The sequence below is a fragment of the Tasmannia lanceolata genome, unplaced genomic scaffold, assembly GCF_043159265.1.
Source record: "Tasmannia lanceolata isolate RefF3 unplaced genomic scaffold, GAP_Taslan_0.1 ptg000019l, whole genome shotgun sequence".
Lineage (NCBI taxonomy): Eukaryota > Viridiplantae > Streptophyta > Magnoliopsida > Canellales > Winteraceae > Tasmannia > Tasmannia lanceolata.
This window is the reverse complement of record NW_027518696.1, coordinates 11,835,385-11,861,928: the sequence shown is the minus strand read 5'-3', so window position 1 is coordinate 11,861,928 and position 26,544 is coordinate 11,835,385. Positions and strand designations below refer to the sequence as shown.

General features: G+C 36.9%; 1 protein-coding gene and 1 long non-coding RNA gene across 5 annotated transcripts; both read left to right on the top strand.

Annotated features, from left to right (window-relative positions):
* The first annotated feature begins 644 nt into the window (after positions 1–644).
* On the top strand, positions 645–19,533 carry LOC143852989 (uncharacterized). Of its 2 annotated transcripts, XM_077362682.1 has the most exons (8): positions 645–957; positions 1,179–1,309; positions 1,454–1,531; positions 1,758–1,802; positions 1,940–1,984; positions 2,117–2,168; positions 9,672–9,768; positions 19,036–19,497. In XM_077362682.1, the coding sequence occupies exons 1-8, from the start codon at positions 747–749 to the stop codon at positions 19,199–19,201; spliced, it is 825 nt and encodes a 274-aa protein (XP_077218797.1). In that variant the 5' UTR covers positions 645–746; the 3' UTR covers positions 19,202–19,497. The 2 variants fall into 2 exon arrangements, with proteins under 2 accessions (XP_077218797.1, XP_077218798.1); XM_077362683.1 differs by lacking the exon at positions 2,117–2,168 and having other exon boundaries at positions 19,036–19,533.
* Positions 19,534–22,119: 2,586 nt separating this feature from the next.
* On the top strand, positions 22,120–26,447 carry LOC143853412 (uncharacterized). Of its 3 annotated transcripts, XR_013237114.1 has the most exons (5): positions 22,123–22,269; positions 22,447–22,479; positions 25,781–25,922; positions 26,009–26,077; positions 26,161–26,447. It is a non-coding gene; the product is annotated as an uncharacterized LOC143853412 (long non-coding RNA). The 3 variants fall into 3 exon arrangements; XR_013237113.1 differs by adding an exon at positions 24,503–24,602 and having other exon boundaries at positions 22,120–22,269; positions 25,781–26,447; XR_013237112.1 differs by having other exon boundaries at positions 25,781–26,447.
* The last annotated feature ends 97 nt before the right edge of the window (positions 26,448–26,544 follow it).

Here is a 26,544-nt window from a genome sequence, read left to right as displayed (position 1 = left end):
GCACAATTAAATCAAGTAAATGTTAGCGGGATCTCTCTGACTCTCTCGAAGCCCTGTTTGGATGAAATTCATTTTTTTTGCGGTAGGCAAGCTAGAATTGAGCTCCCGACCTCTAGGTGGAAGAGCAAAGTCTTGATCATCGAGCTAGAGGCTCAATCCCAATCTGTTCATTTGTTGGACCACAATGTAAGTAGGCAGTACCCCTTAAATCATCTGCATAGGATGTTCCTAACCCTTTGATCCGCAGGTGGCCTTTATAAATGGAAGTGTTAGGATCGTCCAATGAAATGATTTTCGTAGTACGAACTATTTACCTATGTGTGAAGTCTAGAATTTTCCCAAATTAAAATGGGGCTTCAAAGGATGATCTTAACCCTTCATTTGTTGGCCCAAAAGGTGTACAACATCATTCCATAAGATGATCCTAACCCTCCAATCTGTAGAAGGACTGCACATTTAAACCTCTACATATCGGCTGGCTAGGATCATCCTATGAAGATGATCTATGCGTAGAGCCTACGTATATTGTGATTTGTGCCCAACAAATGAACGGTTTGGATCATCCTTGAAGTGGACCCCACTTCAAATGTAGAAAAATACTGGACTTCTCGCGCACACAGAATACAAAAAACTCGTGGCCCTGTTTGTTTTACAGAAGGAGCGTGATTGTTTCACGAATCCCGTAAAATTCTCTCACTCCCTGAGACGCGTACGCTGTCTCCACTACCTTGCGCCTGGGGTGTACAATGCAATCCTTTCTAGATCGAGGCAAGGATAACAGAGCTCCTTTTCTCGCCAGTTTTAACAACAGAAACACTGCTCTCATGGCAGTACGCGATGACTCGCCCACCTTCTCTAACAGCGAGTTTTCTCAACTCAGCGACGAGTCCGACTTCGAAGCCCTTCTCTCCCCCGACGGATATCTCTCCATTTGCGGTTTCGGTTCTCTTCTTTCTGGTAAGTAGAAGAAAAAAAAACCCTGAAATAAAATAAAATCGTCCGACTCGGCCGAGTCAACTCAGTCAAGCCTCTGTGCGTGTTCACTTATTATTTGTCCGAAAAAGTGCAAGGAGTAGTTTTCAAACCCCAAAATAAAATAAAATCATCTGACTCGGCCGAGTCAACTCAGTCAAGCCTTGGGCGAGTTTACCTATCCGTTCTTTTCCTTCTGGTTCCAGAAAGAAGTGCAAGGAGTACATTTCCCGATCTCAGAAACTTCCGTACAGCTAAATTACGTGGATTCCGACGTATCTTCTGCCACGTGGCTCCCATTTTCTTTGATCGTGGGATAGCGAATGAAGAAACTGGTGTCAGTACTAAAAACTCACGACCTTGCTTTTAGCACATGGATTATAGTGTGTGTGTGTGTTTTTTTTTTTTATGTTTGAATTGTGGAAATGATATTGGCACACCCTCAGTAAATAACTAACAAAACAGTGTGCAAATATTTCAGGAGATTTCGAGCTTGAGCGTTGAAGCCTGTGAAGGGGAAACTCTTATTATCACTGTGTTTGAAATAAAGAAATCTGAGGTATAACTTTTTATTGCTTCACTTGTTAAGGCTTATTGCGTAGTGATATGAATGATGATGCTTGTTAATGTTGGTTTATTCACTAAAAGCTTAAAATGCTCAAAAAACTGTTTCTTTCTACTTATCTTTGCATCTATTAGATTGGATGTATGGTATCAAATAGTCGATTATCTATCTCGAGTTTTGACCTATTTTAATCATGAGGGACTCTTACTCGGCGAAACAGGTTCCATCATTTATCGAGCGGGAGCATGAATTTCGTTTTTTAGCTGTAAGTAGCTTGTACCCACTTGTTTATTTGATGTTTTTGCATGTTAAATGTTTATGTGGTGCTTGTTTTATTAAATGAGAGTGTTCTTCTTCTGTAATAGCTTGAGTTTTAGTAGTTTCTTGTTTTTGTTACAACAGGTGGTGCCTGAAGTAATGAATGGGTTGCCTTTTACCACTCCAGCTGTAAGTGCAGACAGATAATAGATCATTTTGGTAAAGCCACTAATTGTTTTGAGTCGATGCTTGCGTATACATTATACATTGATTTATTATGATAAGCTAATAAGAGAAGACGTTTTTGGGTCATTAATGCAGGTGGTTTGTGCTCGGTATAGCGATGATGAGTATTTTCGAATCAGATGCAAAGGTTGTGCATCTTGCTTGTTCTTACTTATGACACCATTCGTTTCCTTATTTGAGATTATGAAATACAACCATTTACCCTTCTATCTATGTCTAGGTAGTTATAATTTACAACCACGATACCTTACTCCAATATCCTTTTGCAAATGGTGATAGAACTCTTCAAGTGATGTATCCCAAGTTTCAAACCAAAGAAGTGGGTATCTACAACTTCACTAGCATCCATCTTTTCAGTATATTTCAAATGAATCTTTAATACAAAAGAGTGTTTGCAAGCAGATAACGAAGGTCCATTATGTTGATGAATGGTGCATGAATGTTCTGTTAGTTTTATACGTAAAATGATTTTAAAAAATGACCAGTACGTTAGCTCCCTTTGAAAACTAAATTGTCAAACTGTTCCTATTGGCCTTTACCTATGAGCAAAGTTGATGTGCATTACATCAACCTTTAGACCTCCACATTTTCCGGCCTCTCAATCAATTATTATCATTCTATAACTTCTCATAGAGTAGCCCCTATGATGGATCTTCTAAAAGTTAAACATTGGCTAGATGTTGTTACTCACATGAGCAAGACCACCAAATCGTTGAATCATACTCTATAGCAGTGTTCTCTTACTTTAGAATTTTATAGCTCATTTATGGCCTGGGTATCCCTTGGGCGTATCTTAAAGTTTGTAGCATAGCATTGGCCATTGGGTTGCCCTTTCTGTTAATAGATGCGCTAAATGAATATGCAGTATTCTATTCCCTTGTACAATTATAACTTCTGCTGAGAAAGCGACAACAATATTTTTAAAGATTAAAGCCTCTGTCTATTACCATGGGTGTGATGGCAGAAAAGCTGAGCTTTTCTTAGATATCCAAAAGTCTCTCATCCATATTCTTTGAAAGTTTTCCCATATGTGACATGGGTGATGAGGAGTAGAAAACCTGATTCGTGGATTCCTTGTACTGATGGTTGATAATGGATAAAGACATTGTTCAATATCACATAGAAAACTTGGTAGAGAGGGTATGGATGGCCTATTTGGCAAGGAATGTTCTGAACATTCTGTTTTTTGTGCTCTAGGTGCTAGTTGGTGTTATGGAGTTGGCAATAGTGAGCTTTTAGCTGACCTAATGGGCATTTGGAGGGTTCATCTTTCGTTCATCTTTCTTTCCCCCTGCCATTTCTAGATTGAAGGGGATTCAAACAATGGGAATAACTAGGTCAGTCAGTGGAGTTACTTGAACTAGTTCCTGCAATTCAAATAATCAAATATCTTGAGCTTTCTTATATAATTGACTTATCTGTACCTCTCATTTTCCATGCAGATTGATACCATAAAAAATAATTTGGCAAACCTAGCACCTCTGTTTCCTTCCCACCATTCTTAAAATATCCTTCCCTTTCCATGGACAGTCATGTGTCTTATGTTTCCTTTCAATATTTCTATTTTTCTTGTCAACACTTTCATATGTCTATGGCTTGGGTATATCTTGGGCATTTGTTAAAGCTTGTAGCATGGCATTGGCCAGTGGGTTGCCCTTGTGTTAACTGATGTGCTAAATGAATATGGATTATTCTCTTCCCTCAACAAGGCGAGTTAAACCCCCCCTCCCCACTTCAAGTTGATTGTGCGACCAAAGAAACTGATAGTCCTCTTTGAATTGGTGGCAGGACAGAATTTGGTGTGTGGTTTTATATTGTGAGTCAGATGTTTTACGTTGCAATAGAACAGTGGATACATCTGACCACCTTCTTCATTGCTATTATACTAGACAGGTTTGATTGCACATTTTAGGAGGATGAACGAGATGGTGTTGGTTTTGCAGATTATCAATGTTTTTTTTTTTTTTTGCTATCTTTGGGAATTCTGAAGGTAAATAAATGACTTATTTTGGGGTGCAAGTGAAAGATCTCCCTGGGATTGTTAGGTGAGATTTTATATGATGCTGTAGAATGCGCTACAAATAAAGTGATTTTGATATGGTAGTGTAGAAGGAATGACTAATCTTTCTTAGATTAAAAAGTATGTTGTTTCTATGCTAATGGCTTAATCTGGAGGGCGTAATTAGGGTTTTACAACCGTTTATATTTCTCTAAAAGTTTTGTCTTCTTCAATTATCTGTCTGAAGTTTAAGTTTGGATTGCAATAACAAAGCCTACAATATGCTTTTAGCTAACAATTAATTTTTAGATAAGGAACCGACTTAGATGATGAATAATTCTGTGAAGTCTAGGGTGGGCCTTGTCCTACATTTCATAACTGAGATTAATGGTTGTAGGTGTAGGTGTTGAGGCAGAAACTGAGAGTCCTAATTCATTGAGTGGTGGAATGGAAGGGAGGGGTTGTTGACTTGTTGTCGTGAAGTTGGACATTGGTATCCAGTCCTGTAGATCCTTGTATTAACTAAAAGCTAACCAATTTAATTCTATTTTCTTTCTACATAGTTGTAGAAGTTATGAATTCAAATGGTTATACCTTTATAGTGAGGAGTTTTAATATGCCTATAGCTTTTTGGCATGCTTTCTTGCACCCCAAAACATTGAGCTTGGCTTTAATTTTCTAGATACAATGTCTCTCATTTTGAAGAAACTAATATAGGAGAAACATTCATTCCTCCATGTGAGGAGACATCCTCTGACCTTTTCACTGGTGGGACCTTCCCAACATGATATGGCCACCCTGTTGTTCTGTCACAGGTTCCATCTTTTGCTCCAATTAAAGGAGCGAAAAGGAAAGGAGCAGAAGACCAGTTTAGGACCTTCTTTGGACGACTGAAGTGGGCCTAAATAAATGTATGAAGTGTAATTGTCTCATCTTGAATTACATAAATTTCATCTTTCAAAATGAGCAAGAAAATAGAGTTTCGTAGCAATTGAAATTTGAAATACATATTCCTTGACTTTTATTTTTTCTCAAACTGCAATCATTTCTCTCATTGTTTTGCGTTATCTTTTTTTATAGTTGATTGACATTCTGTGATTAATTCCATAAAAGGATTAAATAGTTTCTAAGGGTGCATCCTCCTTTGATGTAGTTGTCTAACTTTATCCATTTGAAGATTTATCTACGGTTATGTTACTTGAATGATATGGCACATGTAAATGAGTCTCCACTGAGTGTGTATTGTGATCCAAATCTCATATTTTCCTCCTCTTTTAAGTCATGAAAGCTTCACGTTCTGCTTCCTTTTATATTGATCACGATTTTTGAATGCTTTATGAGGTCTGCATAATGGTGTCACTAATAGTGTCCCTCAAGTGTTTCTTCATTTTATTTTAAGGTAGGACACTTAGGTACGAACTTCTTAACGAAGGAGTGTTTTTATTCTGAAAGTTGACATATCTATTATAATAAAATATTTACAGAGATTGGGGACCAGTAGTCCCACGCCATTACACAAATGAAGAAACCCAAAACCGAAACCCAAAAATACCCACAAAAAAACCCCATGATATGTTGCCCCAACCTTACAACCCAAAAATTAGAAACAAAGGAAGAAGATGACCCGATACGCGAAAGACCAAGGTCTCTCAAGCACACAGGAAATACAATTATAGAAACCCATTCCCACCATCAAATCTGAGCATTCATCCCAAAACAAGAAGAGAAGAAATCACCCATCCAAAGGGTAGAAACAAACACCCCCAAGTAGAAAGGGCGGCCCATTGCAGGAGGCACCCACCATTGCGGGGTCTGGGGAGGGCTAGATGCACGCAGCCTTACCCTTGCTTGGCAGAGAGACTGTTTCCGTGACTCGAACCTGTGACCCAAACAAAACCCAATGGAGCACCCTTATCATTGCGCCAAGGCTCGCCCTAAAGCAGAGAAATACCAAAATCCCTCAAGCACACTTTGTTAGTGCTACTGTGCCATCCTTGACCCAAACAAAACCCAATCTTAAAACATAGGTAAGCGACCATCCTAGCAAGCTCACAACCTCATCCCCATCAGAACTACCTAAGAACTCTATTTACAATAGGAACAAAACTCTTTATCTTGTAAGGGCCTTAAGCTTACTGCTACCCTTATTCGGTGTCTTCCCTTTGCTTCACCAGCATCCCGATTCTCAATGGCGCAAAACGTTGTCTTAGTTTCTTCCACATTTTCTTCATATCCAATCCCCAACATACTTCCCATTTTCTCCATTTCCTTGAACTCTTCTGAGCGCACCTTATCTTCCTCCTGTGAATGCTCTTTATCCCCCTCCACCGATACGTGATCAACCCTAATAAGACAAGATTTAATGTTGACATTAAGTTCAACAGCCATAGAGCCACAACATGGCCTGTATTCACATTCTACCTCTGGCATACTGTCCTCACATGCCTTTCCACTTAGGTCCTTAGAGATCTCTTCCTTCCGATTCTCTCCTGTCATTGGCTCTTCATGCAAATCTTGTTTTTGGTTTGTTTTAAAGAAGGGCAATTCGTAGACCGGGATGCATGCCTCTTCCAAGGACTTTTTACCAGTGAGATCCTCCAATTCCCTTTCCTTCCCTTTAGCCTCCTCTTGCAGTTTTCTCCATTGAAGCTTGAGATATTCCTGGGCCACCTCATCCTTACTAAAAAATTCCTTCCCTTTCTTTTTACTGCTCTACCGGACCTTTTAAAAAGTTTCTTGCCACCAACACCTAACAAATCTTCCCCCCTCCCCCCGATAACCTTTTACGGTGACGATCTGTAAAATCCCCATCGTCAGAGGATGAGGAATCCTAAGATTGATTGAAACTTTCTAGCATTAAGAGGATGTTCGAAACAAACTTTTTCCTCTTTCGTCTGTTAAGAGCCCTCTTCGCCGACTTCTTTTTATCTGTATATGAACCGCCCCTTATGTCCACTGGAAGCACCGATGTACTGTCATTTACCTTAGTCCTGTAACCTCTATGAGTATAATAAGCGTTTCTCAAACGAAAACCCTTCGCATACTACCTTGAATCCCTGGTTAATGCGGGAGCAAATGTGTCATGTTTCCCAGCTGTAGGGGGTGTATCAAAAAAGGCTATGATTCTTTTTCCCAAAATTCTTATAATTATCTTTATTGAAATCATAAAAAACTGACATTCTTCACCCTTTTTGGGAGAAGAGGCGGGTTGGTATCAGTCTTTTTTAGACCTTGCTTCATCTCCTACCGCACTGTTGTCCCGTGCTGTTTGGCATGCGTCAGCGAATTTAATTCAGAGTTCTCCATCTCATCTAGCCGACCTACACCTACTCCAGCCTTTTGAGGCCTTAACATTCCAGCCAATGAGCATTCCACTCGACTGGACCCTAATTCAAATTTGAATTAAGAACGAAGGAGTGTTAAGAATGACTTTATGCATTAGGCAGGCTCTAGCCATGTTCTCTGATGTTTCTACACCTCATGTATTTCTTTTTATCAATATGAGTATAGGTTTGGATTCCCTTTATGATGCTTCCTCTAGCTTCTCTTTATGGATGTGAAGTTGTCGCAAGTTGCAACTTAATCTAACTAGGGTCGGTAATCCTCTGTGTTAGGTCAAAGTTTTTATGTAGTTGATTGATGTTGTTAAAGAAATGTTTAGACTGAGTGATCTAAAATGTCACCGCTGTATTGACTTGGATGTTAATGGAAAAAAGGGGGCCATGTGGCTGATTTCTATTATGGGAAACTGATGCATAGAGTAATTATAAGCACCACTTATTTGGGATAAAGAAGAATGTTGCATTGTGAACTTATTGTCCATAGATATTGTTAAAGTATAAAAGATAAATAACGCCTTTCTCCAACAGCTTAAGCTAAAGTATAAAAGATAAATAACGCCTTTCTCCAACAGCTTAAGCTTTTGGAGAAGTTGGTAAGTTAACAGATATTAACCAAAGAAATGAGGATGTATATTTGGCAAAGCTATAGGAGAGAAAAAGAAGTTTTGCTTTCCCCCTTGAGGAAGAAGACCTACACATGGCCCTGTCAAAGCATGAAGTGTTATTTTTTCAATGCATAGTCACCCTTCCCTCTAAAAAGAAGATTGAACTAGAAAGCTTCATCATTGGTCAGCAAATTGCAGTCTTACTGAGCTGGTTTTATGGACGGTGTATAGTGTTGCACCATGTTGTAGTTTATACAACTAATTAAATTAGGAGTTGAAAGATCATTTTTTTCGTTAATGATAACAATCATCCACAAATGGATCCCACTACCACATGTACGATAATCGGGTATTGTTGGCCATCACAAGTCTAGCCTATTGCCCTTGGTCCAACCTTTATGATGTGTTTAAGCCTTTGAGTTTTGAACGCCTCAATCTTGCAATTGAGATCTTTGTTCGCCATTGGACCTGTCCCCTCTTGATTACCCTGTGATGGTCAATCAAGTCAGTAGGTCTGATCACCAAGAAAGATGGGTTAGTTACTTCTCTAAACTTTAAGAAGGAGAATGGTTAGTTCACGTAGAGACGTTTTTTTTTTTTTTTTGGAAAACTTTCCCACTCCAACATCCCTATGTTTTAATTATTTAAATTCTATTTTCTTTGATGTTGAGATTTGTCTTTTCTTAAACTTGAAAACAACTTGGGTAGAAACAGTGAAGAAAGACTTGAGGGGTAGAAACATAACAGAGAACATGACCTTGGATAGGATAGAATGGAAGAAAATGATCCATGTAGACGAACCCAACTAGTGTCGGGATTAGACAGTCAATTTAAGCTGGGTAGATCCTTTCACCTTCTTCATGAAAATTTTCTAAAGGATTCATTAGCCGACCCCAATGAAGCACGGATACGGGTACAGGGTGCGGGTACGTGGATACGTGATTTTAAAAAAAAAAGGAGGATACGGGTACGTTGGGGGTATGCTGAATATAATATATTTTTATATTTTATTATATATTTATAAAAATAAAAAATTAAATATTTTGTTAAAGAATTCAAACAACTTAATTGGAGAACAATCAAATGACAATAACGTCACCAAAATCTAATATTACGTCACCAAAATCTAATATATTTCTAAGTTGTTAGGTTTTTAATGACGGGATATATATTATAGATATTTTGATATATTCAACCCCCCTTTTGTTAATTGGGACAACCCCTCTATTGTAAATCTGTAATTTTCAATTTAATTTGAACTAGGTGCACACCCGATACGTTCACAAACCCGGGTGCGTACCCGGTACGCACCCAAAGAGTACCCAAGAGCACCCGCACCCGATACGCACCGACACGGGTACGTGGGCCTCCGGAGAGTACCCGTGCTTCTTAGGCCGACCCCAACTAGTTTGGGACAAAGGCTTAGTTGAGTTTTTCGAAATTAGGCTACGGTTGGTCAATCTCATGAAACCAAAACTTTGGGTTATATTTTCCTATTGCACCCCCGCCAAAAGAGGAGAGAGGGAGAAGGGGGGTGTGTGTGTTCCACTTAATATAATAGTATAGATAGGATTTGAATGAATTTCATTCGAATTATAAATCCGTTGTTTCTTGGTTCATTACTTTGGTGTATTTCATTTTATTAATATCAAAATATTATTTTCTCACAGTATTCTCTTTTGCAGGAAACAAGGAGATCTATTTTCAGCGTTATGGTCGCTATAGCATCTATAAGATATGGAGGGATGATATCTTACCGTGCCGTGTTTATCTTCGACATTGGTAACTAACTACAACATATTTCGTATATTTTGCTTGTTACTGGTATAAATTTCATCAAATAAATTAATGAAGATGAAATACGAAGCAAGAATGGAAGATGAGATTATGGGAGAGGAGGAGAGGCGAGTTTTTGAGGTTGGAAAACCCAACCCACAAATCATTTATCTTTTCGCTTTTCTGCGAAACAACAAAAGTGAGCCCTCTCCTTACATGAAGCCACTTAAGCGACTTAAGTGCAATACACACTAATACCCCAAGAAAGACCCCTTCATAATACATGACGGGGTCTATCTATACATACAATTCTTCTACACTCCCCTTCATGCTGACATATAAATATCACACCACCTTGCCTACAACATCATGAAAGCTTGCTTGAACTGTCCTTTTGGTAAAATTGTTGGCTAACTGAAAAGTAGAACGAACAAATGGTGTAGCAGCTTAATTATCACAATGAAGTTTCATGGGAATAGAAACCTCAACTCCCATTTCTTTTCACAATGAAGTTTGATGGGAATAGAAATGTCAACTCCAAAAAAACAAAAGGGCAAAAAAAAAAAGAAAATGTCAACTCCATTTCTTTGAGTGAACAAAATTACATTAATTCACTAGAATTAGGAGCCATGTATGGTAGCATTCTAGTGTTCTAGGATTTTTTTGATGAATTCTTGATCGTAGCAATGAGTAATTTATTAGTGACGGCGAATTTTCGTGTTGTAAGGATTGTGTTTCTAGGTTTTGGGACTGGACAAGATACATAATAGAATATGTAATTGAAGTTAGTTTACAAATTAATATTATTTGTGTTTCTGATATAAGCCCCACTAAGACTATCGAGATCAACAAAGTGATTAATTTGTGAAATGTGAATTGTTCATTTGTGAATTACTGTTTAGGCATAGGGGTCTGTCATTTGTGAATTTTTTTAGGGGTTAAGGACTTAGGGTTAGGGGTCTGTCATTTGTGAATTTTTTTAGGGGTTAAGGACTTAGGGTTAGGGGTCTGTCATTTGTGAATTATTCATTCATTCATCTTAAATCATAGGATTTACATTTACTGTTCAACTTCAATTGTGACTTTGTTTCTAACAGGAAATGAGGAAAATATATAATTTCTTAAATCATATAATTTATTTTTAAAATTATATGATTTTGATCATATTCGTTTCATAGAAATTAACTTCTATTTTTGAACCCGTTATGGATGAATACTTTAAAAGAAGATATAGTAGAACCAATGCCCTCTACTTAAAAAGAAAGAAAATATTGTCAGAGAGAGATACATTGAAAGAAATTTCTGCGGACCTTGATTTGATAAATCTTCCCGCAGACCCTAGCTTACGGAAGCCAATCATGAACTATCACCATAAGGGATGAAGCTCGACGAGCATATTTGCAAAGGGGGCCTGTCAACCTCGTTTGGATGTTTTTCCACAAAGATCATTTGGGAAATGTTAAAGACGGTTTGTTTATACTGGTTTATAGAGTATTCCACATGGTTAGAATGTAGCATTGACAAAGATGTAGCATTTTGTTTGTATTGTTATCTTTTCAAATCAGACAGTAAACAAAATGCTGGTAATTGTAATGCTTTTGTTGTTGAAAAATTTACCAATTGGTATAAAAAAAATTTGATGAACACATTAGAAGTTCTAACAGTTTTCATTATCAAGCTTGGAGAAATTGTCAATATTTAATTAATCAACGACAACAAATCCAAACAGTCTTCCAAAGGCAAATAGATCCAAGGTTGAATTGACTACAGGGTCCTTTTGGATTGTTCTATTGACTGTGTTAGATTTATTCTCCCGCAGGGCTTAGTTTTTCGTGGTCATGATGAGTCGAATGATTCTATTAATCGGGAAAATTTCATTGAGATTCTTGAATTTCTTCGATACCACAATCAGGTAATTATAAGGGCGACTTCGTATAATTCTCTTGAAAATCTCAAATTGACAGCGCCCGATATTCAAAAAGATATTGTTCATGCTTGTGTACTTGAAATCGCCAATGTTATTATTAGAGATCTTAGAGATGCATTATTCTATATCTTAATTGATGAAGCTCGAGATGTATCAATTAAAGAGCAGATGACTGTTATAATAAGTTATGTGAATAAAAATAGAATGTTGTTGAGTGTCTTTTAGATATTGTTCATGTTGCCGATACTAGTGCTTTATCACTTAAGGCAATACTTGAAGAACTATTTCTTAAGTATGGATTCATTATTTCAAGACTACATGGATAAGGTTATGATGTTGCTAGTAATATGCGAGGTGAGTTTAATGGTCTCAAAGCATTTATTTTAAAAGAAAATCCATATTTTATATTCATTGCTTTGCACTTCAACTCCAATTGGCTCTTGTTGCTACTTCCAAATATAATGGGAACATTGATACTCTCTTCATTTTAGTAACTAATTTTGTAAATGTTGTTGGAGTCCCATGCAAACGTCATGATCTTCTTCAAGAGAAAAAAGCTATCAAAGTGGTTAATGCACTTGAAAATGGTGAACTTTCAAGTGGTCGAGATCAAAATCAAGAAAATAGTTTCAAACGACCAGGTGATACACGATAGGGCTCACATTATTATATCTATTTAAGCTTGATTAATATGTTCTCTTCTATTATTAATGTGCTTGACATTGTTGCAAAAAGCAGTATAAGGAATGATCAAAGAGGTGAAGCCGGCATACTATTAGATTCATTGCAATCTTTTGATTTAATATTTAATATTCACATGATGAAAAATATATTGGGAATTACAAATGAATTATCTCAAGCATTACAGAAAAGAGATAAATAAATTGTGAATGCTATGATCTTGGTTAAAATAGCTAAGCGACGACTAGAGGCTATGCAAACTAATGAAGCATTTGATACTTTATTGAAAGAGGTTTCTATATTTTAAGACAAACAAAATATAGTTGTCACTAATATGGATGATATGTTTGTTGCTTGAGGGCGATCTCGGAGAAATATGGAAGAAAAGAAGAATATACATCATTACCGTATCGAGTTGTTTTATCCTGTTATTGATAAGCAACTTAATGAGCTTAATGATCATTTTATTGTGGCAAATACCGAGTTCCTTTTGTGCATAACATGCTTAAATCCAAGTGATTCGTTTTTGCATTTGATAGGCACAAATTGTTTCGTCTTGCTGAATTTTACTGAGTTGAGTTCTCTCCAATACAACTTTTGTTACTTGATAATCAGCTAGAAACATATATCATGGATATGAAAGACAGAATTGAGTTATCCAAATTGAAACGAATTAGTGATTTTGCTAAGAGAATGGTTGAGACAAAAAGAGATATTTTGTACCCCGTTAATTTATAAGTTTTTTACTTTGCCTTTAATTCTATCGGTTGCAACGGCCACGGTCTAGAGAGTTTTTTTTTTTAATGAAGATAGTAAAGATTCTATTACAGAATTGGATGGGAGATCAATGGATGAATGATAGTTTGATTACTTACATTAAAAAAGATATATTTTGTAGCATTGATAAGTAAACAATCATGCATTGCTTTCAGAACATGAAGACTCGTCGGGGACAGTTGGTATAGCTGTAGTAAGTTTTTCATTGACAATGTAATGTTTTTTTGGATTAAATATGTTATATTATTTTGCCCCCTTATGAATAAATCCTAGCTTCGCCACCGATAACAAGCCATCCGTGAAATGCCTTCTACGATGGACGCTAGCAAATCCCTTATTAATAATATAAGGATAAGTCGTTCTACAATGCTTAGAAAACTGTCATGTCTCACAACTCAACTTCAACTCAATACATGAATTAAATTTATTTGTAAATAACCACTTGAAATACTACGACAAAATGTCCTAGACGACTATGTCACAAATGTACTTGACTTGTATGATCGATTGACTTTGAATGACATGTTGTATGGCTGATAGTCTTTGTATCTAACATGTACAACCCAGATCAAGTTAGAAGGGAAAGTTGGACAGTAACAACCGAAGGCAATGAAATTGAAGAAGACAATTGATAGATTTATTTTCCAGATGACTCAGAATAGGATCTATCTGCAAGTTTAATCTCACAAGACATAGTTGCAAAAGAAAGAAAATCATCATGTTTTCTCGGGATATAGTTTGTGGTTCTTGAATCAAATAATCTAGGAAGTAGAAGATTGAGATTGAGTGGAAACATGATTAGCAGATGCATGTGTTGATTATATCCGACGACGCCTTCATTGAGAAGGAACTAAATGATGCTATGAGAAAACGTTGTTCACATAGATCCTTGATGGCCATATCTCTTGGGTCTTCCATTGATCTTCCTATGATATGCGGATTAATTGTATCCTACTCCCCCCCTCAACTGTGGCTTTGTTGGCACTTGTCCCACATTGAGCTCACTTCTTTAAGCTATAGATCTGATTTAAAGCCTATTAGATGTTTAAAAATCCTATGCTATGGACTGATAATGATCGATCTCCTCCCATTTTTTCTTGAGTAGCACGGAATATTCATTGCATATTTCTTATGCGGGTGGTAGATCCGGGCTAAGTCCTCCAGTCGAGAATACGTTCGGGCCACTCTTTTCCATATATTCCTTCAGTCTTCAAAGCGTGGCCTTCTACTAATACTTGGCTCCATTGAATTTAAGAGCCAAATCATTCAAAAAAAAAAAGAGCCAAGCCATCCCAGTGAGATTCTCCACTTTTCGAATCTTCATGGGTTCTGTAAGCTTTATGGTTATGTAACCCAAATAGTTTCTTTCATTAAGTTTGAATGTTGTACCCATCAATCCTGAGTGGTCATTATGGTGCTTCCCATGGAGGTGATTATAGGCTGTTTAACCTCATAGACCTTATTTGATACTTCTTCCATAGGTAATGCCAAAATAAGATCTCACCCAAATAGAACATAAATAACAATAGATAAAAGATTGAACACACATTTAAAAATAAGATCTCATCCAAAAGGAACATAGATAACAATAGATAAAAGATGGAACACATTTAATCATAGATAATAATAGATAAAAGATGGAGCACACAATTAATTGTTGTCAGATAATTTAGATTGTTGTCCATTGTCGTCATCAATATTTGAAAGAAGGAAACGACTCCAGATCTTATTATAGGGTTCTGATTTATATATGGATTAGAACATGCTCTCTCTCGACCGTAGCCATTGCAATTGGTAGAATTGAAGCCAAAATAATAGGCTTATTAATTAATGGGTATAAAATATCTCTTCTTGTCTCAACCATTCTCTTAGCAAGATCACTAATTCCTTTCAATTTGGAGAATTCAATGCTGTCTTTTATATCCATGATATATGTTTCCAGTTGATTATCAAGTAACAAAAGTTGGGTATAGTTCAGCAAGGCGAACCAATTTGTGCTTATCAAATGCAGAGAACGAATCACTTGGATTTAAGCATGCCATACACAAAAGCAACTCTGTATTTGCCTCAGTAAAACTATCGTTAAGCTCATTAAGTTGTTTATCAATAACATGATAAAACAACTCAATACGATAATGACAGATGTTCTTTTCTTCCACATTTCGCTCAGATCGCTCTCGAGCAACAAACATATCATCCATATTAGGGACAGCTATATTATGTTTGTCACAAAATATAGAATTCTCTTTCTACAAAGTATTAAATGCTTCCTCAGTTCGCGTAGCCTCTGGTATCCGCTTAGCTATTTTAACCAAGATTATAGCATTCATAATTTCTTGATCTCTTTTCTGCAATGCTTGAGACAATTCATTTGTAATTCTCAACATATTTTTCGTCACGTGAATATTAAATATGAAATCAAAAGACTGTAATGAATCTAATAGTATGCCGGCTTCACCTCTTTGATCATTCCTTACACTGGTTTTTGCAACAATGTCAAGCACATCAATAATAGAAGAGAACATATTAATCAAGTTTAAATAGATATAATAATGTGAGCTAGTGTATCACTTGGTCGTTTGAGACTAGTTTCTTGATTTTGACTTCGACCACTTGAAAGTTCATCATTTTCAAGTCCATTAAACACTTTGAAAGCTTGTTTCTTTTGAAGAAGATCACGGTGTTTGGATGAGACTCCAACAACATTTACAACATTAGTGACCAAAGTGAAGAGAGTATCAATAATCCCATTATATTTGGCAGTAGCAACAAGAGCCAATTGAAGTTGATGTGCAAAGTAGTGAATATAAAAGGCATATGGATTTTCTTTTAAAATCGATGCTTTGAGACCATTAAACTCACCCCGCATTTTACTAGCTCCATCATAACCTTATCCACGTAGTCTTGAAATACTGAATCCATATTTCGAAAATAGTTCTTTAAGTGTCACCTTAAGTGATAAAGCACTAGCATCGACAACATGCATAATGTGTAAAAGATGTTTAACAACATTCCTTTTTTTATCTACATAATATATTATAATAGCCATCTATTCTTTAATTGATACATCTCGAGTTTCATCAATTGAGATAGAGAATAATGCATCTCCAAAATCTCTAATAATGACATTGGCGGTTTCGGTGCACAAGCATGAACAATATCTTTTTGAATATCTAGCACTGTTAATTTGAGATTTTCAAAAGCATTATCTTGGGTCTCTTCTAATTGCCTGAAGAAATTCAAGAATCTCTATAAAATTTTCCCGATTAATAGAATCATTAGACTCATCATGACCACGAAATGCTAAGCCCTGCCGAAGAATAAATCTAACACAATCAAAGAACAATTCAAACGGACTTTGTAATCAATTCGACCTTGATCTGTGTGCTTCTACAAGGCTGTTTGGATTTGTTGTCATTGATTCATTAAACATTGACAATTTCTCCAAGCTTGATTATGAGCACTGTTAGGACCTCCAACGTGTAGCACTGTTAGGATATCATAATTACAGACATGTTGTTTACTATCTAGTTTGAAAAGATAACAGCACAAACAAAAATGATGTATCTTTGTCAATGCTACATTCTAACTATGTGAAATACTCTGTAAACAAAGTATAAATAAACCATCTTGAAGATTTCCCAAATGATCTTTGCAGAAAAACATCCAAATGAGGTTGATTGGTTCCTCTTTGCAAATATTCTCTTCAAACTTCATCCCTTATATTAGGGTGATAGTTCATGGTTGGCTTTCCTAAGCCAGGATCCGTGGGAAGATTTATCAAATCAAGATGAAGAACTTTCTTTCAAATTACCTATCTCTTTGGCAAGGTTTTCTTTCTTTTGATTAAAGGGCATTGGTTCTACTGCATCCGTAGTTGATTTTCTTTTAGAGTACTTATTCATAACTGGTTCAATAATAGAAGTTAATTTCTATTAAACGAATATGATCACAATCATATAATTCCTAAGAAATTATATGATTTAAGAAATTATATCCTTTCCTCATTTTTTGTTAGAAATAAAGTCACAATTGAAGTTGAACAGTAAATGTAAATCCTATGATTTAAGATGAATGAATACATAATTCACAAATGATAGACGCCTAACCCTAAGTCCTTAACCCCTAATAATTCACAAATGACAAACCCATATGCCCTAACACTAATTCACAAATGAACAATTCACATTTCACAAATTAATCAATTTGTTGCTCTCGATAGTCTCAGTGGGACTTATATCAGAAACACAAATAAAATTAATTTGTAAACTAACTTCAATTACATATGTTCTATATCTTGTCCAATCCCAAAACCTAGAAACACAATCCTTACAACACGAAAATTCTTTGTCACTAACAAATTACTCGTTGCTATGATCAAGAATTCCTCAAAAAATCTTGGAACACTAGAATGCTACCAGACAGAAAAGAATCACACATAACATGACAAAAATCCCCCAAACACAAGCAACAACAGACAATAAAGAATCAAGAAATTATCGTTTGTTATATTACAAAAATCAAACACAAATATCTGGAATCCAAACCCTATATTTATCAAAAAACCCTGAAATCAATACGATTTCAAGGGTTTTTTTTCTCTTTCTTTCGACGAGAAGCAGAAATCTGAAATGCAAAAGATTAAAAAAAAAATTTGGCAGTAAAAGAATACCTCGAAGCCTTACGGCATAACCTCCCTCTCCTCACGCAGGGAACGGACGGATTCAGAAGAAGAGAGGAGAGAGGACACGAAGAGAGCTTAGAGTTCTGTTTCTGCTTGTGCGTACAAAGTTGAGAAGGCAGGGACACAGCTTACACGATCAAACAATTGAAAAGGCAGGGTCAAAGTTGTCAATTTTCGATAAAAATAGAGCTACGTTATAATTGCAAAAAGCAAGTTTCCAAAGGCAGGTGGCGTGCATTTATTGGGCCACTTGGAGAGGGTGAACGAACTTCCTCAGCCCTCTACTTGAGCCAAGTTTCGTTCGTTAAAAGGGTGGCAGGCTTCAAATTTTAAAGGGGGGCTGGGCCCAATTGAGTTGGGCCTATTAAGGAGTTTGACCCAACTCAACAGGGGCAGCTGCCCCCTTAGGTGAACCGTAAATCCACCCCTGGTCGTAGGTGAAAATTTTGAACAGGAACATTACTAGTTTATACTCCGTGTGGTATGACTGCTTTCCTAGTTATCTATCAAAAAGAAGATTGGGCTAACCAGAAATGGCTAGGTTTTCCTAGTGGATCAGTCCTGATTTCACAGATCATGTATTGCCTAATTGAAGATCACTGACTTCCCATTTTGAAATCTGTTAGTAAAAGATCATAAGATAAAAATCGTGAGACCATACAATATGGTTTTCTAGTAACGATGGATCATAGAGTTGCTGTCACTCCATTATTTTCCTTTATGCAAATTACAGTGTTCTTGACTTGCTTTTTTGTCCCCCAGTATTGAATGCATTGTTTTGTCATTCCTACTATGCACACAATAGTAGAATAATGTTGCTTACCGGTTGATATTATTCAAATCATGTCACTTTATTGCCCTTTCTCATCTGTTACAGATTTCTGTTTTGATTGTGAATCATAAAGCATACCACTTGTCTTGTAAGCCCATGAAGGAAAACCCCAAAACCAACATGTCAGTAGTGATACCCAATACACACACATTATATGTTATATGCATGGAGCTGTATCTGTTCTACTTGTTTTGACAATGGCACTCCTGTCTTTGTATTGCACTTTTTTTTCATTGTCCTTTTGCTCTTATCCTTATTTTTAATCTGATCATCATTTTTTATGAGGTGACGTTTGGGTTCTTTGTTACCCATCTATTGTGTCAATTCTGTAGCTACTGCATTTGTGTAAATTCTATTTGTACTTCTTGGTAGTGTTTTGGCAGCAAAAAATCTTGGCGAAGCAGCCTATGACAATTTCTTAGATCACACTTTCCTTGGTGACCGGAGAACAACTATCCGTGAGTACTTCGCTTCGACAGGCTCAGGCATCATGGAAGAAGAACCACCTGAAGCACTCAAGTTCCGTTACGGAGGTTGAAACCAACGTCCCAAACTTACTGGCAACAGAACTGTTAAGCTTGGGCCACTTGGTGGCAAATGTATGGATGGCCTACTCCTATTACAGTCTTACTGATTATCTTAATCTGCATAATGTGTGTTATTGGATTTTAATTTGGGAATGAGAAGGATGATCTGGCTTGTTAGAAGACTGAAATTTCTTTGTAAATCTTGATTTATGTAATACAGAAGCAGTAAGGAGAGAGATAAGCTCAGGTTGAGATCAATCTTTACTTGGTCTCTGGTGGATTAAGTATTGCTAGTTTTGCATGTGAATGTATCTGCTGATATATCCACTACAAGTTATGAATCTGATATTGGTGGCCCCATTTTGTGATAAACCCGCCCTTTTCTTTTGTCTTTTGTTTATTTATTTGTTTTGTTCTATTAAAATGGCAAACATGCCCATCTTAAGTTTACTACAATGACACGAGAACTGAGATCAAAAGCTCATGAAACAGGAAATCGGCTCAAAAAGAATATGTCAAAACCGATAGATTTCTTTATGTCTATCAACAAAATATGGGCTTTTTGAGAGTCCAAGGTAAGTTGGAATCTTGGACTGATTGGAGCATCGGTTTCGGATATGGATTTAGTGATAAACTGAGGGGTGTCCTTGCAGAAACCTAAACGAATTATGAATATTCACAAATAATGGTAACGGGCGATGATATTTTCACCCCTGATTAGGCATGCGCCCCCCTTATTACGTGATTTGACGTCAAAAAGTGTTAAAGTTGCCCACTTTTCATGTCAAATCAAGTTACAAGGGGAGCGTATGCGTAATGCAGGGGGGGGGGGGGAGTGAAAATATCATTTCCCTAATGATAATACTAATTGCTAAATAAGATGCTTGCCACCTTCTCTTCCCTAGGCCACCCTCTTGTAGTGTAAAAAGAATAGTCACAAGTACACTAGAGACTACTTCCCCTTGTAGAAATGATACGAACTACTGTGGCTTCAAAAAGAGAGCTTCTCGTAGCATGTGCAGTGAAAAAGGCATTTCACAGATTGTCTGTATGTTGACCAGCCACAGAGGCTCACTTTTCAACAGTATCTGCATGCTATTGTTCACAAAATGAACCTGACAAATGAGTATGGATACAGGAACCACATGGAGCTTTTCGGTGAAATCATTCTTTCAAAAAATAGTGGGGGAATGGCTCCGTTTCAAGACGTGCTCATGTTCGACAACCGCTCATTCCACCACGCATTATGGCACCGGTTCATTAATGCCTGCGAGCGGCTTAAAAGGCGCAGTTTCAGAATGGCAACCAGATGCGTGATGTGCCTAAATGTGGAAGAGACACTTGACCATTTATTTCTCCATTGCCAGTCAGCATGCACTGGATCTTCCAAAAGAAAATAACTAGTGTTATACTTGACTGGAATGGCAACTTCCATGGATGTATCAGGGAATCTATGTGGAGAACAATTCCTTTTGCGATCTTGTAGCACATCTGAACAGATAGAAATAACTGAATTTTCAATGATACGAAAAAGGTACATCAACATACGGCTCTCAATATTGAGTTGTCTATCATCGGGCGGTCTCTGTTGAAGGTAGTAGCTCTTATTCTAGAGGAACCATCCTTCGACACTGTACTACGGTGACGTCGGAAAAAATAGTGCATACACGACAGTCTCCACTGTGGGTCTCGCCACCGGAAGGGTGGTTAAAGGCTTAAAGCTAAACTTCAATGGGAGCTCTTTTGGAAACCCCAGCAGGGCTGGTTTTGGTGGTGTAATTCGAGACCACAATGGCACTATCGTAATGTCCTACTCTGGCTCTGCTGGAATTTGTGATGCAAACGAGGCTGAGATAACAGCGCTGCGCTCTATTGGTTGAGGTGGTATGAAAGGCATAAGTTGGGAACTTTGATAGTCGAGGGAGATTCTGCTAATGCTATTGCTTGGGCTATGAACAAGAGCCCAGGACCTTAGAGACTAGCCAGAAAATATTGATGCCATTCGAGATTTGATTAGTCTAATTCGCCCTCAATTGTCCCACATGTGGAGGTCTACAAACACAGTGGCGGACGAATTGGCAAAATCGGGGGTTGATCGGGATGTTTCACCTGGTTGTAATGTTGTATTGATGGGGGCAGCCCCCAGATCTTAGCGATTGGTCACTTTCTTTGGATGTATTGCTGACCGTCTTCACAGTTTAGCCTCCTTGGGTACATCTTGTCCCCTGTACTTGTTTCTTTGGTTGAAATAAAAGTTCTTGGTTATCCTTTACTACTAAAAGGGAAAACCATGTGAAAGTTCGTCTGCTGCTTTTGCTAAAATTCCCTGGCCTTGCTTTGTTAATCTTCCCATCAGTTACAAGATTGCAGGGGTATTTGCGTCATTTCACTCCTCTTGAGTTATGTGTAGAAATCTCGCCACCTGTATTGCTTTACCATGCCACGCGTTTTCATCCGAGGGAAGCGTGTCGTCTCTTGCTTGTAGTTTTTTCCGTAATTGTCATATGTTATTACATTTTGTTTGTATTTTTTTCGTAATTTTCAAACTTTATAACCATTTCTCAGTAATGTTTTATTTAAAACTTTAAAACTTCTGCTATTTTACTTTTTTTTGTAATGATTACTGATTTTGCTTATTTTTGCTTTTGCTAGCAACCTTTGCCCCATTGCACCAAGGATGGCCACATGCCGAGAAGTGGCATAGGAGAAGTTTGCTAGCAAATCCTTTACTAAAGGAAAACCCTTGAATGTTCGTCTGCATCTTTTTCCGAAATTACATACCCTTGCTTTCTAATTCTTTCTGTTCGGTCCCATTTCCCTGGGCTTTTTTGTCATTTCGCCCCTCAAGGCAGGTGTAAAAAATCCCACCGCATGTGATCTTGACCTTACCTTTCCCAGCCACGCGTTTCCATCTGCAAGAGTTCTGCCGTCTTACTCTACTTTATGTTCGTCCTAATAGTTCCAAAACCCTTCCTGCTCTCATTCCTCACGAAGATCTCTCATTCCTCACAAAAATCGCACGGAGCTGCCATTAAAGAAGAGGATTCCCCACCGTCGAATCAATTTCTTGTTGGATAAGGTAATTTTTCACATCATATCTGCAAAACAGGGTTTTGTGGGAGAGGATTTTGGTGGGTTGGGATATTTTTTTCCTGGGTTTTTTCTTTTGGTCACGACCGTTTCTTCTTTTGTTTGATTTTCATTTCCTGCTTGGTCTATTCTCTGTTGTTACTAATCTGATTTTTCTTTTCTTCAGCAACTGCACTATCTACGAAGGGTTTCAAGAAAGGTATGTTCCTTTGTTCGATTCTATCTCCTCCCTTCTGATTTTTTTATCTTCTTTCTGTTGGATTTTGCTGTTAATTGAGGAGTTTAAAACACTAATCACGAATTGATTTAACCCTCATATGTCTGTTGATTCCCGCCTTGAAAGTGATGAATCATTTCAGAGGAAAAAGATTTCAATAGTTGGATGAATCTTGAGTCTACAACTGATGCTTTCAATACCCTGAATGACTTGATTCTGTCATTGTAACTTATCTGAATCTCTTTGTCGCTTTTCTTTTTTCATCTGCTAATGGGGATGATGTGTGGATTTTAATCCTCTATATTTGTCAAGATCACTTTGTTGCCATTTTCTCCTTAGAAATTAATGTTTCTATTTTGAAATGAATGAAAGATTATGGGTTATAGATTTTTGAAATCCAAATCATGGAATCCATTTGTATTTAGTTCTTCTTTTCTGCATTTGCTAACAGAGTAAGATGCTTGTTTGTGCCTTCATTTAGGAAAATCTTCAAATAAATGGTTAAAACAATATGATCTATCTCTGATTCTTTTGTGACCCCGCCCTCCTTTAGTGTTAGTGTTCCCCTGAGAAATAAGAGTTTTTTTGTTGGTCTTTCAAGGATTCTGAAGATTACATTCTAGATTCTACTATAGAAATTTACTGTGCTCGGAAAAAAATTTGAAAATAAACAGAATAGGAGAAACCGAAGGGTATTCTAGTCATTTTCAGAAAAACTTTTCATTGTCAAAAGGAGACTAACAAAAGGGGGTGGAAATGCTTCGATAGAAGTTGAAAATGAACTCATTCCCTTGTTTTAATATCATCTAATCTTTCTCTTTAATTTACACTTTCTTAATCTGGAGTGCATGCCTACTTCATACAGTATTGTTCCTCATTTTATATAAATATTATATTGTATGTATGTTTAGTTCCTGGTTTCTTTGTGAGTTTCTTCATTTTTGTGATTTCTTTGTGCATTTCTTCATTTTTGGTTCCTGGATGCTGCATTGTTTGATCTTTACTAAGTTAAGCACATTATTGTTTTCTATAGATTTGATATACTATGTTTGATTGCTGAGAGGGTTTGTGGGTTTCGGGTTCTAGAGATCAAGTTACCTTTTTTTGCTTGCTATAGAGAGATTCTTCAAATTTGTAGCCGATGGGCAAAGATTGTCCATTCCTTCTTGACAAATAGTTGGGTAGTTTTACAATGTTAAGATTGGGCGCTTTTCTCTTGGCTTTAGTTTGCCTTTTTCTTAGTCCAGTCCTTGGGCAAAAGGCTTCTTTGATGGAATTGATGTATTGTGAAAGCTATGAGGTTTCAAGCTTTGGATATGGGAGCAAAGTGCCTGTTTGGTTGAGTGAGAAATCCACCGTTCAGATGTTCTGGTTCTGAATCCATAGTCCATGTGGTTTTAGTGAATGTCACTGACTTTATAATTTTTTGTTAACTTGAGCCTTTGGGAGGATGGTGCCATCGGGGCCTCCGGCACCCGTCGGTGGTGCCCAGTCTGTTTCTCCTTCTCTCCTGTGTACAAACTCCGGCATTTTGGGAGCACAAAATGGTGGTTCTGTCCCTTCACAATTCGCTTTTCCATCACTCCTCTCCCCACATTTGCAGTACAATAATAACATGAACTTGCTTGGGAACATGTCCAACGTCTCGTCTCTCCTCGGTTAGTCATTTGCCAATGGTGGGTTGACCTCTAGGATTTCCCCTTCGGGAACCCTCCAACGTGGAGGCATTGATATGGGTGCCGAGTCTGACCCACTCTCCACTGCAGCCAATGGCAAGTGTTTTTCTATCGCTAATAAAATTATGAATTCTTTCTTATAAGCTGACAATATAAAAAAAATTAAAAGCAGATAGCTTTTCTTTAAACTATTCTAAACATGAAAATGAGTGCTCCTCTTAGATGCTTTATAATGGTGTAGAACTACTATAATATTTGCAATCACATTTTTTTCCATTTTTCATTTTCCATCCCACTATCATTTTCTAAGTTCTTATTGCTCTTTTTAGGGTTGGTTTCTTCCACCTCTTATAGTATTGGGGTTATTTCTTGAAGGCATTTTGATTTTGTCTTGTGGTACTACTGTCTAGCACAATTTCCAAGCTGAAGGTAAACTTCTCCACTATCTACAAGTTCTAAGTAGAGTATTCCAAATTATGTGAAATTTTATATGTTTGTCCGCCTTTTTTTATTTTGATCAAGTAATAGAACTTCTGCCTTCTTTGATTGACATATTTATGCTACAAAACAAGTAAGAGTAATAAATACAGCCTTAGTATTTATTAAATTGATTTCTTTGCATAATGACTCCACACGTAAAGGAATTGCTCATTTGATAGTTTAGATATGAATATCAGTTTTGATGTATTTATGATTGTACGTATTGAGAAAAAGCTTACCAAATAGTCTAAATTAAATTTGTTGCTTACATTTATGTACAGAAAATAATATGACAAAGGATTATGGAAAAAAGCATGCTACTCATGAAGAAACATATAATGAGAAGTTACATCATTGTAATAAAGAACGTCAAAGATATGCAAACTTGTCAAATGAAAAAAAGAAGAGCTACGGAGAAAAAGAAGAGAGGCATATGCAAAAAAAAAAAGAACCAAAATGAAGAAAATCAAAATGGACCAACAAGTTCATATATATGTATGTGTGTGTGTGTGTGTATAATATATATATACATAAAAATATGTAAAACCTATATTTTTGCTTCTACATTATAAGTAATATAATAATATGATGTAATAAAAGTATGATTAATCTGCATCTGTATATTTGCAGAATTGGTGAATCTACATAAACTAAAGCAAGATGTCGATTGTGCATATTGTAAAGCTAAGCGATTCAAAGGAGAGCCCCCAACGCTATGTTGTCAAAATGGACAGGTTTCTTTACATGTTAATGAAATACCAGAGGAATTGTATCAACTATATACTGGCCAAACAAGAGACTCCAAAGATTTTCAAAAACTTCTTCGTGTATATAATAGTATTTTTGCCTTCACTTCGATGGGCGTACAAGTGGATAATCATCTGATCTTCACGTTGGAGAAAAATGTACTTATCAAGGGATTATGAGGGCTTGTTTTGATTACAAGAAAAAACATTTCTGATGGAAATGGTATGGATATGATTAATTTAGATGGAAATTATCATAAATCATGCTAGGTTGTATGATTGCTGTTTTTTTATGACGGGGAATTGTATAGTTTATGTATTTACATTTCCTCTTCGATATTTATTTTAGTGGTCTTCATTTTTTCTGTCTTTTTTTTTCAGTTTTTCATCATGCTGGGTTGAAGAAGTAGCTTGTCATCTCTACTATTCTGATGACTCTTGGGACTGCAGTTGTTAGTTGGATTGGCCTCCCATCGGCCTTCAAAATCTTCAATTTTGGAGTAGAGGAGGATGTGAAGAACTGGTATAACTTATAATTAATTCTGTTTTTGCAAATGTGGGGCATTGATGTCTATTGTTACATCTAATCTATGAGTTGGATTTGTTAAGAGTGTTGCCACTGGTTTATGGGCTGGTTATTGGGTTTATAACTGAATATTACACGAGCAATGCATACAGGTAACCATCTAAATGTTTGTCTGGCATATTTCTTCACGGTACTTTATGTTCCAAGAATACTTTCCCTTTTCCCTTTTTGGCAGCCTCGTGCAAGATGTTGAAGATTCTTGTGGGGCTGGAGCTGCTACTTGCTTTGGGATACAGATCTGTCATTATTTATATCGGTGCAATGATCAGACTTTAGAAACTCGGTTTTATTGATTGTCAAGCTTCAACATAGGAATCTTGTTATAGGGAGAAGAGAGGATGCTGTGTAAAATAAAGGGCTATGCAGAAATGAGACGTTTCTAAGAGACTTGAAAGGAATCATATGTTTGTGTTAATCACATGATCATATCACCATAATCTGAGTGGTTAAAATTGCGGGTTCTACTGTTATAGTATTTGCTTCTGTCAACTACTATGGGCAGCCTTTTGAGCTTACTCAAGCATATATGCTTAAGAAAGAAAGGCCACAATCAGCATTG